This window comes from Haliotis cracherodii, unplaced genomic scaffold, assembly GCF_022045235.1.
Source record: "Haliotis cracherodii isolate W230 unplaced genomic scaffold, xgHalCrac1.p SCAF_3, whole genome shotgun sequence".
Taxonomy (NCBI): domain Eukaryota; kingdom Metazoa; phylum Mollusca; class Gastropoda; order Lepetellida; family Haliotidae; genus Haliotis; species Haliotis cracherodii.
Window position 1 is genome coordinate 44,989,351 of NW_027266286.1, and position 18,189 is coordinate 45,007,539.

The 18,189-nt window shown below is 40.1% G+C and overlaps 1 protein-coding gene across 6 annotated transcripts in view; it reads left to right on the forward strand.

The window, feature by feature from the left end:
- LOC139473564 (synaptotagmin-7-like) overlaps positions 1–18,189 on the forward strand; it is a 422,936-nt gene that overhangs the window by 295,500 nt on the left and 109,247 nt on the right. For all 6 annotated transcript variants that reach the window (XM_071256214.1, XM_071256213.1, XM_071256216.1 and 3 more), the window contains one exon: positions 11,171–11,408. In XM_071256214.1, the coding sequence (XP_071112315.1) occupies positions 11,171–11,408 (238 nt within the window). The remainder of the gene's footprint in view (positions 1–11,170; positions 11,409–18,189) is intronic.

Genomic DNA, 18,189 nt, shown 5'->3' on the forward strand with positions numbered 1-18,189 from the left:
CCACCATATGGTACCAGCAAACTCCAGTGGATTTTTAAATGCATTTCTTTTGACTAACTAGAGTTGATGCAGGCAATAGATAAGCACCCTTTCAAGAATCTGTCTTAGTTTTTTTTCTTTGTCCAAAATCGATGAGATGACGGATCTTCTCTTTGGCTCCCTGACATTTATGCATGTGATATTAGAGTTACCTGCCCATGACTCGTGCAAAGACAAGAAACGAGAGACCCTTTCTCTTTGTGTTGCCCTATATCTATATCAATGTGAAGTGACCAATTACACTATACAGTGCAACCTTGTTAATCCAGACTGTTCTGATTCAGTTAAATCATACAGATTAACAAATTCCAGATTAATGGTCACAAGAAATGGAGCAGTGTCCATTTAGATAGACAGACAGACAGACAGACAGACAGACAGAAAAATACAGGTCCAAGTGATATTCAGATTAACAAATTACAGATTAGCAGTATTTAGGTATGGAGTAGTGAGTGAGTGAGTATTGTTTTATGCCACCTTTAACAATATTCCAGCCCGGGACACCAGAAATGGGCTTCACACATTGTACCCATGTGGTGAATTGAACCTGGCCTTCGGCGTGACGAGTGAATGCTTTAAATAGCCACTAGGCTACCCCATCACTCCAGGTATGGGGTACTGTCCATTGAGATAGATAGATGGAGAGATAGATAGAGAGATAAAGAGATGAAATAATTGCTGCTAATAGTCTTTCCAAGCTAAAAGATTGTCACAATCACTTTGGACATTTAGCCTCATCAGAATCTTTAGCCTGGGAACACTGTTCTGGCGAGTTTGTTTGGAATGTAGGTATACAACAGTAGGTACCTCCCCACAAGATGGTCCGGAAGGTGGGGTTTCCAGGATAATGACTCTAGACGAAGGGGTTTATTCCAAAGTGATATTTACAATTTGTCACCCTGGGTGGACTGTTGCTGACAATTACACAGTGTATGAGCAGACCTGGCTGGCAATACGTCCATCCAATCTGAGACACACTGTAGCTCATCAACCTCCACTTAAGACAGTATTTTATCATTAGGAATTGCTTCTAGAGGTCCCTGGTTGTGACGGCCATTGTGACTGGCCAGCTCAACGAACTGGAGGAACCACTGTGCACTGTTGAACACATGGCTGTAGTACTACCAAGTATCGATTATTTGGCGTGCGAAGGGTGCCAAGTACCAAACAGCTTCATCGGATCAGAGGGGAATGATAAAGACTAATCTCCTAGTTCTGTACTCAGTGCAGGTGCACTTTTTTAATACTGCTGTCTTGGTCTGTGTAAATAGTGTCGCAGCTCTGGTAAATGGGACATGATGTTCTGTGGATCCATTGTGTTGCATGGTGGCAGTTAGAGGTTAATGACTCACACAGATTGCAGTGGAGAAATGGTCTGCAGTACTCAGTATCTCATGGCTGGCCAGGGACCTCACTATCTCCATTATAAATCACAGATTTGCCATGATTCTGATCTCTGACGAGTCAGAACCTGTCCTCATGGGTTTCGCCAATGTGTCTGGAACATTTGCTTGTTTGTAACGGGGATTCAAGGCTAAAGGAGCCACATGGGAACCATTTCTATTTTGTTCAAATTTGGTTTTATTTTAAGTTCTTGTTTTCTTAAATTCAAAAGTCTTTGTCAAACGTAGCGCTGAATGCTTAGTGTGAAACTAGTCATTGAAGCCTCTTCATCTACATTGGTCCTGCTATCAGTGAAATACAAGCCACTGCTACAGAGTTATTTTAAATAGAAACAGGAATTGGGACACTTTTTATTTCAATTTGGCAGTTTGTACTGACATTTGCTGCAGATTTGGAGCCAAATACCAGCTCTTGAGCATTTCTTAATCAATCACAGTTGCTGCCATGTCTTGAAGCAACTGAAAGAGATGCCAAGGCAGTGTTTACCTCCGGTCACTTTCTCCATTCTCTCCAAGTCACCGACGAATCAGTCAAGTGATTAGTCTGTATCCGAATCATCAGTTGCTTCCAACTCGGCAGGAATCATGGGAATCAAATCGATTACTCTCCATACTGCACTTATTTCCATGTTCTGTGCTCCTGGCATGGTGGGCATGTCAAGGCATGGTGGGCATGTCAAGGCATGGAGCTACTTCAGAAAGTTCCTATATACCATGTATCATCCCATCAGTCCATGTTTATTTAAAACAGACACGCTCGGGGATGAGTAATTGGCTGTACAATATTGACAATTTCCAAATGTCAAGCTGACACTTTCGTAATAATAGGCCTCTCATGTCATCTGAATTTCCTCAATGAAATAACAGATTCTTCACAAACGACCAAGCTTGTCAAACCTTTAATAAAGATAATTGCATTGTATTTCTTTCAACTTTATTGCGATGCTGCTCGTTGAATTACCAGATGTTTCCATCTTGGAGATGTGGAGGACAATGATGTCTTCTACATGCCTAATCAGCATGGAAACAATGCCATGAAATGTTTCATAACCAAATGGGAATTCCATCAAAGAAATTACTTCTGATACGGAAATGTCATATGTTTTTTCAAAGACCCTTTTGGAGGAGGTGTTGGGAGTTAAAAAAGATCATATCTTCAATGGCTGATGTATTTTGGTGAGCAATCTAAAATAAACAATTATTATTAAAAATGGCATTATTCCTCTCCTTTCTGGTTTCCACACCACAGTTTGTGTGGTAGTGAGTGAGTGAGTGAGTTTGGTTTAACGCCGCTTTTAACAGTATTCCAGTTACATCAGCGTGTCAACTTTATGTGTGAGGAACACATGTTTACCACTTTGGTTGAACCCACGAGCATGGGTATGGTGCTAACAAACATAGAAATATAATCGAGACTAACCAGGCTTTGAGCCCACAATCATAGGTTCCTGGCATGCCCAAGGGATGCAACTCTGGGCAGCGAATTGTGATTCCATAGCTGACTAGACCATCTGTGTCCCTGATCTTGATCTTGTAATGCTGAAAGAATTATGTGCCCACACATCACTGATCTCACACTGCAGAATGGTTGTCAATTTCAATAAATGTTCATTGCAGTGATGGTTAAGATAGACTGATTGTCCTTGATGGTTATATCACTATCATGTCCATATCGACAGCCTGCAGTGGTGTTGCCATGCTGGAAGTAACTTGATGTCAATCCCTACGAGACATGACTCGTTTGAAAGATCACCCTTTTTTATCTTGATTCTGACCTACTACTTACAGGTAATGGCTGAGAGATGATGGCTTGATTTCATGATATAATCTGTTAAAATTGTCTATGACTAGTTTAGTCTCCAGATGGTATTGCCGATAATCGCTGAGATAATGACATTTGTAATTGAATATTGCGCTATCAACCTTATCTCTTTCACAGAGAAGAGTAAACGTCTCGATCAATATTGCCGATTTCAGTGAGAACCCACTTCATTGGTGTCAATTTCTAGGAGTTTGTATCTGTTATCAAAGAATCCTTCAGTTCCATTAGGGTCGGGAAAGTCAATTAATAATTTAATTTGTCCTCCTATCTCCAGACAGATTATTCTTGTTGTGAGTGACAAGTTTCAAATTATGTATAAGAATGTAATGCCCGTTGGCTGTTGGGAGACTTTGATGTCCTTGTCCCCTGGTCACCTGGTTATCTGTATCATTTTGCCTGTGGTGGCACAGGATCCTGTGTTAAGTGCACAGGTCACAAATCAGATTTAACTTAAGCCATGCTAGCAGCGGAGAATAGATGGATGGGTGATTGCACTCTCAAACATGAAAGGATAGTGGTTAAGTCGTAACTCATCATCTCAAGAACTCGGGTTCCAATGTCCATGGGTCCAATGTCCATGGGTTTCAATGTCCATGGGTTCAATGTCCATGGGTTCCAATGTCCATGGGTCCAATGTCCATGGGTTCCAATGTCCATGAGTTCAAATGTCCATGAGTTCAAATGACCATGGGTCCAATGTCCATGGGTCCAATGTCCATGGGTCCAATGTCCATGGGTTCAATGTCCATGGGTCCAATGTCCATGGGTTCAATGTCCATGGGTCCAATGTCCATGGGTCCAATGTCCATGGGTTCAATGTCCATGGGTTCCAATGTCCATGGGTTCAATGTCCATGGGTTCCAATGTCCATGGGTTCCAATGTCCATGGGTTCCAATGTCCATGGGTTCAATGTCCATGGGTCCAATGTCCATGGGTTCAATGTCCATGGGTCCAATGTCCATGGGTTCAATGTCCATGGGTCCAATGTCCATGGGTTCAATGTCCATGGGTCCAATGTCCATGGGTCCAATGACCATGGGTTCAATGTCCATGGGTCCAATGACCATGGGTTCAATGTCCATGGGTTCCAATGTCCATGGGTTCAATGTCCATGGGTTCCAATGTCCATGGGTTCAATGTCCATGGGTTCCAATGTCCATGGGTTCAATGTCCATGGGTCCAATGACCATGGGTTCAATGTCCATGGGTTCCAATGTCCATGGGTTCAATGTCCATGGGTTCCAATGTCCATGGGTTCAATGTCCATGGGTCCAATGACCATGGGTTCAATGTCCATGGGTTCCAATGTCCATGGGTTCAATGTCCATGGGTCCAATGTCCATGGGTTCAATGTCCATGGGTCCAATGTCCATGGGTTCAATGTCCATGGGTCCAATGTCCATGGGTTCAATGTCCATGGGTTCAATGTCCATGGGTTCCAATGTCCATGGGTTCCAATGTCCATGGGTTCAATGTCCATGGGTCCAATGTCCATGGGTTCAATGTCCATGGGTTTAGTGACCATGGGTTCAATGACCATGGGTTCAGTTACCATCTTTCCAATGACCATGGGTTCCAGTGTCTATGGGTCCAATGTCCATGGGTCCAATATCCATGGGTTCAATGACCATGGGTTCCAATGTCCATGGGTTCCAATGTCCATGGGTTCAATGACCATGGGTTCCAATGTCCATGGGTTTAATGTCCATGGGTTCCAATGTCCATAGGTTCAATGTGTAAAGCCCATTTTGGTTGTCCTCTACTTATACACTTATCCCTTTTAGGGATACGTCTAATCTTTCAATGATACACAGAACTGATTCTATTGATATGTCAAGTGTATATTTAAGTAGTGACATATGATTATCCCTATGTGTAGTGTAGTGTATATTGTTGGGATGCTAAAACTGGTGCAGCAGCTCACTCCATCTCTCACAGTCTTTATGTTCACATTTTCAGGCAATGATAAAGGTTTGATAGTTTCAAGCATCATTGGCTGATTGTGTGTTATCATGTCTTTGATTAACATTCCCAATGTTCCCAGTATGCCTGCCAATGGCACTTAGTTTGGAGTCCTTGATAAACCCCTGCCTGTGATACCCAGAGCAAACATATCACTGAGATGACATCGTCAGTATTTCATAATACCACTCGACTCACTGAGATATTATCCCCGGATTTCCTATAAAGAAGCATCTTTGACAGGCATCACTTTTCTCTCCATCCCAAGGAAAAACATATGGACGTCAACGTAAGCCTTGTTGATGGGACAGTTGTGTGAATGACAATGTTTTTATTGCCTAAATTGCCAGGTGCTGATGGCCAAGCTGGCCCAAGTGTGTGGCCACTCTACAGTGTTGTGATACTGGGTATCAAGCTGCTGCATCCCACAGCCTACTGTCACTTAAGCTGATTATTGCAGGATAGGAAGGACTGTACACGTCAGAATTAGGGGCTTTAGGGGATTTATATCAGCACATACTTCATTGTGCCATGTATGGTGTGAAGGACAATTATCGCTCGTAATGCCTTTGAGCGTCCTTCTGTTTGAACAATTATTAACAAATTGCTCTTCTTTTGCCTGAGAAATAAAGATAAAATACTGTTAGTTTATGTAATAGATAAATTATTTCAGTTTGTCTCAGATGATGATGATGATGATGATGATGATGATGAAAGTATGATTTCATTATCATCATCATCATCATCATCCATTTATCATTCCTATTCCAAATGTTTCAATGGAAATATCAAAGAAGGGATTCTTGATTTTTTTGTAAGGTGTGAGTGTGTGTCCAATATATATTCGCAAATCCTCACAGGAAAATGTGTTTGTGTACTGTGTCCAAACCCACTGGACCCTATTATTCTACATCTCATCTGAATGTCATATACTAAAATGGGGAAAGATTTAGTATCTGTAATGAATCTTAATGCTAGCATAGTTGGAACACATATGAGAAGAATGGGACAATATCACAACAATAAAATGTGTTTTGATTAATAATTCGGAAGCCAATACCAGATGAAAGCCTTGCCACTGGCAGCCAACTGAAGCTTGAAGCAGTAACTTCAAGTCCTAAGAGACAGGTGCAAATGAGATGAATATTTCACCCTTCTGGACCAACCCACCTCTATTTATATAACAATCTGACAGACTTAATGCTGACTTAATTAATTTCCTTTAATTTAGTCACAGAATCAAACCAGTTTGCATGCAAGAGTACCAAGTTGTAGCCTTGAAATTCAGAGAGGAAGCCATGCATAATTAATTCCTTACACTTCCTTTCTTTGAATAATTGATCCTGTGCAGTTGGAGGTGACATTTTATAACAGACTGAAACTCTTAAATACTCCAAGGGGGATCTTAGGGTGTGTTAGTGTCAAATCCAAATTGTTTTGTAATATTGTAATTATTTCAAGATAATTTCATTTACTACTTTGTCTTTATCATGTGTGCTTTTCTGTCCTGTTTTTGTAAAAAGTGTAGCACAGTCAAATAGTTTCTGAAAGAATGAATATATTTATGTATTAGAATGGATCAGTGGTATACACTTATTCAGTGCTTCTGCAGACTAAGTTGTTGCTAGTCACTGTGATACAGGGTATATATGATCTTGTTTTACTTGTAGATATTGAAACGTTTACACACGTAACTCCATGGTAGTTTTAAGATCCTGTTCAGAAGATTACAAGATTGTGCCATGATCTGTGACCTATGCCAGGTCCTGGGGTCACAGCTCAACCCGAAGGACGATCTTTAGTCTATTGACCGCCTCCGTGGTCCTAGTGGTAGAGTGTCTGCCCGGAGAGCGGAAGGTCCGGGGTTCGATCCCCGGCCGCGTCATACCAAAAGACGTTAAAAGATGGTACTTGTTGTTACCCTGTCTGGCGCTCGGCATTAAGGGGCTAAAACAAGGACTGGTTGGCTCGGAGTCAGTATACTGTGTCTGAGTCGGGTATTCATGTTAAACTGTGGCATGGTATCTCAGAGGGCTAGCACTATAAATCGGCATCAATCCGGACTAGTACAAGCAGCCACACACACACACGTGCATGCACGTCGCTATATAAGTGCAATAATCTTGGACCCGATGTTAAACCCAATTTCACCTCACCTCACCATCTTAAGTCTATCAGCACATACTGTGTTGGATGGTTTCACAAAGTCAAGGATGTCTGCAACCTGCTTCCTATTGGCCTTCATCCCACCTTAGGGGTAGCTTGTGGTTAAAGCGTTGGCTTGTCACGTCGAAGGTTTGGGTTCGATTCCCCACATGGGTACAATATGAAGTCCATTTTTTGGTGCCCCCAGCCGTGGTTATTGCTAGAATATTGCTAAAAGCGCCGAAAAACCATACTCACACACTCATCCCACCTTAATATTGTTCAAAGTTGTGTTAATCTCATTTCGTTACTCATTAATATTAAGTAAAACGCGTCTAAACAGCAGAAAATTAGGTGACAGCTCTATTAGTTTTCGGAGCTTAGTTAAGATATCTATCAGACATAGCATAAGGTTCATTAAACCTTGAGTCTGGCTCTAGGATATTACATTGTCACTGGTATCTTGAGATGTATGTTGTCCTGACGTCCCTACCATGTTGTATTGTGTACTGTGTGGCACAGACACCACCTGCTCATCAGTATTGTGGTAATCTGATTGTGGACAATATGCAGTCCAGCATGAGGTACTGGTTGTGACCATCGCTCACAGCTGGGTGAGCAAGGCCACCAGAAGACTGCCAAGAGACATTTGTGTAGTGGGAAGGAAAAAATGTCTAAACTGCATTAGAATACGATATGTCAGAACCCAACGGGTTTTATACGTGTCAGGGTTTATAACCGTCTGAGAGCTTGTCCTACTGGGACTCCTGAAATTGTTTTTCCTATTTGAATAAAACTGCAGACTTTGGAGACGAGTTTATTTGTTTCAGCAAATTACTTCCTCGATTGAGGATGAATGGTTTTTTTTACTGACATTTAAGTTTCAAATGCTCATTGTTTCCCAATGAGGCAAAACAGGAAGTTCAGAACAGTTGAAATATAACTGTAACTGTTTGTGAACACTATCTGTGTCTCATGATAAAATCAAATATAAGGGCGCAAGTGGCACACTTGAACTCTATGGTTACACTACAAGTCACTAATGTTTGCATTTCTTTCTATCTATGCACCCATTCCTTCTGATTTTTCATATAGTTGAAAACTTCAGTAAACTTCAGTGTATGAATGACCAGATTGTTTAATACATATATCGAAATATGTTTGCCAGGGCTATGCTAAAATGTTCGCATTCGGACATTTTGAGACATCTCCTGAGACCTACAGTGGGTACCCGGGTAGGGTCGAGTAATAGGAGGTTGGATGGGCGTGTGGGGGTGGGTATGGGGGGGGGTTGGGGGGACTCATCCCAACCCTACCTGGAAGGAAGGGTGGCCCTGTGGACTGTGATGCACATGCATTTCCTTGTGTAAGTAAAGTTGCATACCTTAAATGTTGCAGCAACTGTCAGTCATGGTTTGAATCCTAGATTTGTCAGCTACACCATATCACAACATGCCACAACATGTAGGTTTGTCAATCACTGGATTGTCTGGTCCAGACTCGATTATTTACAGACTGCTGTCGTGTAGCTGGAATATTGCTAAGTGTGGCATTAAACAACAAACAAACAAACCCTCTCAGATTGTTGGAAGGTGGAGGATATAATTGGGTAGAAAAGACATTGTGTGTGTACCCGATGTATATTGAAACAACAACTGAAATGGGCATTGGGTGGTCAAAATGGCTGCCAGACATATATGTATATTAGAGTAGAATAAATCTTAAGGCTTAACTTATGAACCACAAGACCAGCATTGCTTGTCATTAACATTGCTGACCATGTCATCATCCTCAGTTCACTCACTCACTCAAACTATAGAACCACAATACACTGTCCTTCAGTGCACTTCAGTGATACAGTCGGCACATTGATTTAGGTAGGACTCACGTCCCATGTTTAAGCATGACATACAGACTCGAGAGAGAGTATGCCTGATCAATGTGACCTTTGTGTAGTCAAGGAGTAATGGTACTCCTAGAGTGTTTAAGTAAAACACCATCTGTTTATCACAAGGACTGGAACAAACACATGGATTGGCATGTCAGTGTCAGGTTGTATTCCTGACATATAATCATGGCATGGTACAATCTCATTAAAATCAGATCTTAGTTCTCGCTGCCGCTAAATAAAGATCTGAGGACATCCCATTACGTGTCACGTCAGACCGACCTTTCGCGAACTCTGACCGACCTTTCGCGAACTCTGACCGACCATTCACGAACTCTGACCTACCAGTGGAATTACTGACAAGAAGTCGACATTAGCCAATCAGAAGGCAGCTTTCTCATGCTTTACAGCACTAATTTAAATTTGGCGACTACGCTTTGAAACATATTTTGACAAATTCTCGTTTAAAAATTTGAAACCTGATCAAAAGAACATTCTCGAATGGCTAATATATGGTCTAGAATGTATAGATTCTATCATTCAGAATACTCCGTTTTAAAGTTTTCGAGGCTGCATGATTAGAAATCACATTCTGACTCACTTTCATGATCTGGTAAGCGACGCTCTGATTGGTCGGATAAAAAAGGTCGTTCTGACGTGACCCCTAATGGGATGTCCTCAGATCTTTGTTTAGCAGTAGCGAGAACTAAGATCTGATTTTAATGAAATTGGGCATGGTAGTTTTTATTTGAAAATTGGGTGGGGTAGTCCATTGTTTGGTGTGTCCTCATCATGTTGAAGACCTGGTTCTATTACCCACATGGGTACAATAAGGGAATGGGTTTCTTAGTGCTCCTTCTGTGATAAGACCCCTTGATAAATGAAACACATGATACATTGATTACTGGTGAAGAAGAGGCAGATCCAGGAGTAGAGTGGTCGGGGGTTGTGTCCCCCTTTCAGAAAATTACATATGGATCCCATTGACATGGACCAAACATAGCGCAGTTTCTATATTTTTTAATCAAATATTGATTCACTTATTGAACCTTTCCTCCACCTACCCATCCCCATCCCCCCACCACCATAATTTAAAAATTCAAAAATGATAATAAAATTTAACAAAATTAAAATGTGAACCAATAACACTGAAGTCAAGAAATGATGTCAGAACTTAAATTACCAATAACACAGATTTGGTTTGAATGACGTCCAGTCCTAATACTCATTGTCACCCCCTTCTTCCAATATTCTAGTAGCTAATCTCCAAGTTATTTAATTACTGATATATTAGAAAGCCAGGAGTGTCCACATGCTGACATACCTGCAGTTAACTTTAATCATCGGTCATGTGACAGCAGCTCTGTATGTTCTGGTCACTTGACAAGTATAGGAGACTCCTGTCCGTCACAAGTGACCTGGTTCCATCTGACCTCCAGTCCAAAGTGCCACCTTGAGTTTGCTTTCTGGAATAAGCTTCCATGTTACCCTGTTGTGGACTTGTTGCTGAACAACCTCTGACATTCTCAAAGGTTTGAAGACAGATTTAAACAACTCCTGGGTTTAACCTATTGAACTGATTCAAGCAGACATCCAATCAGGTGTTTCATGGGACGTCATCTGTCACCTTCAGTTTATTTTCTGAAATAAACTTCATATTATTGTGCTGTTGGGACACTCTAGCTTTGACTTTTAAACGTTTATGATGTATAAAAGACATCTTTACCGGGACTTAATTCACCAACGTTTCCATTTCACATCACCTGAAACGCATCTGTGAACAAGAGTCAAGCAAAACACAATTCGGCCTTCTGAGGAAGGTTCTTTAAAGAAACTGATCGGCAACATTAAGATTTGCATTTTACTTTCCCATAAGTGCCAGCCATTTACATTTGAATAATTTTTTTCAGCTATGCATGACACCGGCCAGGTCGTGCTGGTTATCGTGGGCTCGTTTGGTGCCGTCATAGGCCTGGTCCTGGGAACTGTCCTGTGCAGCTGGTGTTTTGGGAAGAAGAAGAAGGTTGATGAAGAGGAGGAAGTGTTTGGGAAGAAGTTTAAGGATGAGGAAGCTGGAAATGTCCCACCTACGGGCATCCCCAAAGGAGGTACCCCGGGGTCGCCTGCTCTCACTCGGAAAACCATCAAGTAAGTTTCTTTTGAAATCTGTATCTTTTGTTGAAGGAAATGGATGTAGGTTTGCTCCAACAGTCCCAGATGATGTACAGACAAGTGTAGTGCACGTGCAGTCACAATAGCAGTTGCCCAAGAAATTGATAAAAATGTTGTATATGTATTAACTCAATACACTTGCTCTTCACCTGATGCAGGAACTAGAAGTAGCCCTAAAACATTATAAGAAACAATGAACAAATTGTTATCCATAAATCCTTTATATTTTCATGTTCATCCAACTCCTTAATGCCTGTCAAAGACTTTAATGTTTTACAGTAATTCTTTGGAAACATGTTAAACTGTTGAAAAATTGCAGTTAAAATTTGTAAAATTTTGACACATATACAAAAATTAATGAATTTTCTATATTTCTTTTGAATACATTACCTCATAACCATTAATCCTGCATATCGGCTGCCCTCTAGAAAATCTTAAAATCTTCAAAAGACTCTTCACTGCCAGCTATTTAATAGTATATGTTTTCTTGATGAACTTCCAACTCTTTATGGTAGACAGACAGTAAAAGCAGTAACTGTTACCAAAAGTCTCAACATTGTCTGGAGTTAATAATGGAGCGATAATATGATGTGTTATGCTGAACACTTTCTCTCACTCATATACTCCGATATTTGATTGCCTCCAGATTTACTCGTAGTTTATGTGTAATACCTACCGTTTCTGTAACTCTAATGTTTTCAATTGAATACCGGTATTGCTTAAAATGCTGCATCAGCTATATTCAAGAAGATTATAAATTAAAAGACAATTTGCAAATGTATGTTTTGAATGTTGATATTTCAGATGTTTTATCTTTATTCTGTATTTTCTCTCTTGATGTTGTCTTTCAATCTCTCCATTGTCAACGTTCGGGTAAGGTGTCTCACTCATATCCTCATACATGTCTGATAATATATTGTGTGCACTGTGTTTCATTTCTTTCAGGATTAATATCTGCTCTCTGTATTTACTAATGATACTTTGCTTTTGTTTTTCTTGCAGGTTACATATGATATATACAATTATTAATTTAGACATGGAACTGTATCAGACAAATTCTGAATTAAATTAATTGATTTTACTCTTGGTGATACATCTCAAATTTCACTTACCTTCATCAGGTCAAATCTATCAATTTGAATCTTTCTAGTGAAGCGACAAAACCCTTTCCATATCCAATAGAAATCTCTGCATTAACCAAAGTCGATTGTATGATACTGACTATATCATGAGCATGTGTTTATGAATCATTATCAAATAGCAAAAGTACCAGGTGTTCGTGAAAAGGTGAACATATCCTGCCCCACTGATGGTACCCATCACAAACACATGCAAAGGCAAGTCAACCTTTCACCTGAAAAAAACATAGGAATTTATGGTACAAGTCAAAATAGGGAATTGCTTCGGACATCATTTTTGTCACGAATGCATCAAATTTGGAAATGTCCTCCACATAGTCAAAGCTGTCGAATGGGTTGTCCCCAGATGTAGTACTCATATACCTTTCAGTGAGTTCAGAGTTCAGGCTAGTTATTGATTATTCAAAATGTCAGGGCATTGCTATGAATAAAGCCACAGATGACAAAAGTTGAACTTTATCTGAAGTAACATATCTAAGGACCTAAACTCACATTGATGACACCTGGTGTCGTAATCTGTAGTCTTTTTCACTGGTCAGTTCAAGGTCATGGTTATGGTGCTGTTGGCACAGACAGTAATCTTTGACTTTGACCATAGCGTCAAGCACCGTTCAGACATTGGGCTTAAGTAATTCTAAAGACAAGATATCTGTATCGGTAACAGTTGTTTGTTGTTCAACGCCCCATTCAGCAATATTCCAGCTAGATGATGGTGGTCTGTAAATAATAGGGCTGGAGCTGAACTAGAACATCCAGTGGTTGACATCATGAGCATCGATCTACACAATTGGGATACGATGACATGCATCAACCCGATCCCATTAGTCGCCTCTTACGACAAGCATACGCCTTTTGCAGCAGGGGCGGTCAGGTAGCCTTGTGGTTAAAGCGTTCGCTCGTCACGCCGAAGACTCGGGTTCGATTCCCAAGATGGGTACAATGTGTGAAGCCCATTTCTGGTGTCCCCCACCGTGATATTGCTGGAATATTTCTAAAAGCGGCGTAAAACCATACTCACTCACTCCCCTTTTGCAGCAAGCATGAGTTGCTGAAGTAGTAGAGTAGTCCAATATTTATGTCATCTTGTTTGCTTTTTTTGGTCTTTGAGCATCTTAAATTCCAAGCTATGTAAATGAACACCCAACATTGGATGATAACAAGTCATTAGAGGCTACTGAATTGATTAATGGGTGGTCAAGTCATTAGAGGCTACTGAATTGATTAATGGGTGGTCAAGTCATTAGAGGCTACTGAATTGATTAATGGGTGGTCAAGTCATTAGAGGCTACTGAATTGATTAATGGGTGGTCAAGTCATTAGAGGCTACTGAATTGATTAATGGGTGGTCAAGTCATTAGAGGCTACTGAATTGATTAATGGGTGGTCAAGTCATTAGAGGCTACTGAATTGATTAATGGATGGTCAAGTCATTAGAGGCTACTGAATTGATTAATGGGTGGTCAAGTCATTAGAGGCTACTGAATTGATTAATGGGGGGTCAAGTCATTAGAGGCTACTGAATTGATTAATGGGTGGTCAAGTCATTAGAGGCTACTGAATTGATTAATGGGTGGTCAAGTCATTAGAGGCTACTGAATTGATTAATGGATGGTCAAGTCATTAGAGGCTACTGAATTGATTAATGGGTGGTCAAGTCATTAGAGGCTACTGAATTGATTAATGGGTGGTCAAGTCATTAGAGGCTACTGAATTGATTAATGGGGGGTCAAGTCATTAGAGGCTACTGAATTGATTAATGGGGGGTCAAGTCATTAGAGGCTACTGAATTGATTAATGGGTGGTCAAGTCATTAGAGGCTACTGAATTGATTAATGGGTGGTCAAGTCATTAGAGGCTACTGAATTGATTAATGGGTGGTCAAGTCATTAGAGGCTACTGAATTGATTAATGGGTGGTCAAGTCATTAGAGGCTACTGAATTGATTAATGGGTGGTCAAGTCATTAGAGGCTACTGAATTGATTAATGGATGGTCAAGGCCGGTGACTTGGTGTTGGCAAACCCAGCCAATGTGGATCATTGCTTATAATATCAACTACTTGAAACTGAAACTGATGATGATTTCATAATCTTCTGAGACTGTTCAAAAGAGATAGACGGTATTTCCTATTTTCTATGTCATTTCTCAGGTAAAAGGTGAGTTGGCAAGTTTTATCAGTCAAACAGAAGGTCAGTATTAGCCATAGTGATTGATGAAGATGAGGATATGTACATTCAAGTGCAATTTAATCACCTGCTCATGGCACAGACAACAATTACACTGATGGTCAAGGGATCAGTGTGCATTCTATTTGCATTCTCAAGTCCCTGGGGAGTATGCATATGATACATCTGATCTCACCAACAATGTTAATTAATAGCCAAATCCTCTATGGCACATTTTTTCTTCCCTCATGGCACTTAACTTGATGTCCACAAGAAGAGTGTGTTTAATGTTTATGGCAAACGTGCTTGAGTTGTGAAGCTCATTCTTTCACGAAGACAACAATGTGCTGTAGTTGTGCTGGGTGATGTTTGTGGAAATACTTCGACAAGAATACTGGCAAAACCTACTTGTCTGGTGTCCATTATGGGCTATACTTGTCAAGATCTTTATAAGCACAGTTTTATTTTACCATTGCTTTGCTTTTCAGTGTCATCTGTGTGAAGTCTTGTTTGGTATGGAGTTTATAGTTGCCTTTCTTATCGCAATGAAATGTGTCTGTTTTGAACCAAATGACAAATTAAGACATTAAATTCTCACACATATGAATGGCTTATCTGAGCTGATGGTCATGTTTAGAATAATTGAGAAACTCAGTTGGGATTCATAGGCAGATTATGTTTCCATGTTCCCATGTGAGGCGAAATGGGTTTCAAAATTAATTCACTCTTGTAGTGATGTGCATGCATGTGTGTGGCTGCTTGTACTAGTCCGAACTTATGCTGGGCCCTGTTCCATAAAGCAGTCTTAGCGCTAAGATGATTGTTACTGCCATATTTTAACATAGGCTTATGATAGTCATTGTTTTGCGCTAAGACTGTTCTGAGGAACAGGACCTGGTTGCATGTGTGGCTGCTTGTACTAGTCCGGATTAATGCCGATTTTATAGTGCTAGCCCACTGAGATACCATGCCACAGTTTAACATGAATACCCCACTAAGACACAGTATACTGACTCCGAGTAGACCAGTCCTTATTTTATCCACCTGATGCCAAGCATCAGGCAGGGTGTCAATAAGTACCATATTATAACATCTTTTGGTACGATGAGGCCAGGGATCGACCACTTTCAAGTTCCTCTGTCTGCTTGTCAGAAGACCAAAATGATGACTGGTGGTGACTGTGTGACCTGGCTGATAGGTCGTCATCATACCCAACCTCAAACATAGTCATTATGTTATCAACCACTAGTTTCTCAGGCCCAAGCCTAGTGACTTCCAAGGCACCATGTGTAATTTGAATATTGCTAACTGCAGCAAAAAATGACATGACAGACATTGCATGTCAAAGAAGTTAAAAAACGCCCGATTCTATCATATTACTATAATAAGTCTGTCATGGCACAGAAAATTAACTATAGTAATATGAAATATAAGATAGTTACGCAATAAATCGCAAAGAACAATGCAGAACAAGGCGTGGTTTATTTCACGATAAAACATTGTTTTAACATTATGTCATTCCTGGAGATTCAAACATCCCTTTGCAACTTGATGACGTATGTTTGATGACATTATTTTTGAGAGGGGAGTGTCTAGTGAATTGTTCCCCATAGATGTCGCAGGGCAACGTTGATAAACAAGATGGCCAAACGATTGCATCCAAAACTGGGAGAGATATGACAATCTGTATTGGGAGAAAAGGTGCAGGTTATCGATGGGAGGATTGTGAGAATATACTGGAAATACCCACCTGTGCATAAAATGGACTTGTCCGACATTCCCGAGGTTGAATTCTATTGAGGGAGTCATCATTGTTTAAAAAGGCATTAATATTTTTAAAGCTTGTACATTTTATCAACATCCTTAAGAGGCTGTAAATAATGTTGACATCTCATATAAGAAATAAACAACTCATGGTCGTTGTTTATCTTACAATAAAACACTGCAGGGAGAAAAAACAAATCAGGGCTGCTCCCTGATAAACAACTCCCACTCATCGTTTATTTCTTTGATAAACATTGTTCTTTAACTTCTTTTGAGTAGTATATATAACCAATGCAGCAATTTTGGAAGTCTTGTTTTATGTTTCTAATGAATATTTAACTGATGAATGGCAGCTTGTTGGTCCATCTTGGTATGTCGGTGACCTTCGATGGCACAATTCAGTGGAAATTCCACGTGCAACATGGGGGCAACGCTTAAGTGCTGGCAGAAATTTCGGTGTTGAGGAACATTTGTCCCATATCCATGGTAATGGTACTCTATATTTAAACATTCATTATCATTAATGACATTTTCAAACATAAATGTTGACCAGACATTATTTTTATTTAAAGAAGAACCTTTATGATCGAAAAAAAAACCTTTCAATAGACAGGATCCATGTTTTATGAAACTGTCTCCATTACCCTATGTCACCATAGATTTCCTCAAGCGATTTAATGTTCACATGACATTGATAATTTGTCTCCTAAATTATCATTGTCTGAATAGCACTGATTACTCTTAGGAAAGATTTCCATGGCCTTGGCTTTCTTCAGCCGCCTAAGCAGTGTAAATGCTACTGCATCTAATGGGGACCTTTTTATAGAAAAATTGGTATTCATCCCTCCATTAGATTCAGATTTTGGTTTTATCTTCTAAAATGCACCGTGAATACCACAAGCCATCTAAAATCCCATATCCTGCCATCTATCAAGATGAACGTCAATCTCTCACAATACCATGCTATAAAAGATCTTGCTAAACCCACAAAGTATAATTCTCTCTCAAAGTTCAACCCCACAAACTTTAAGATCCTGATCTTCACTGTTTCTCTGTGTGGAAAGAATTGTTAAATAAAGCTGATCAAAGAAGTTGTATGGAAAACATTATTTAATTTAAAGTGAGCAGTTCCACGCAGAGGGGATGTTGTCACGTCCTGGACTTAGATTTGCATCTGGGAAGATGTCAACAGTCATTTGAATTACTGATGAAGCGAAGATAGTTCGCATAATCATACATAATTTGGTGGATGCAGATTTATTCCCGGGGAGGCAGACAAGCGGAGAATTTCAGTTGTCCTACCTGGAGCTCAGATGGCAAATTACCGCATATAGCTACTGGAGAAGAATAAGTTAGTGTTACAAAGAAGCCTCGATACAGATGGCAAATTACCGCATAAATCTACTGGAGAAGAATATGTTAGTGTTACAGTGAACCCTCGATATAATGCCGTTGTCGGGGTCCAAGAACCCCACCCCGCGTTCTATGAAAGAGCGTTAAACATATATACAACACATTACGTAACAATGGTCTATAAATATGTGTTTGAAGTGAATAAAATGTTATCATCTTACAGTGACAATAATGTTTTGTTTATGAATGTGTGTAGCCTAGATTGTAGACAATGATAATTCAGATTGTTGCGTAAGTCAGGTATATAAAAATTCGTGAAAATGAGTCATGGAATAAT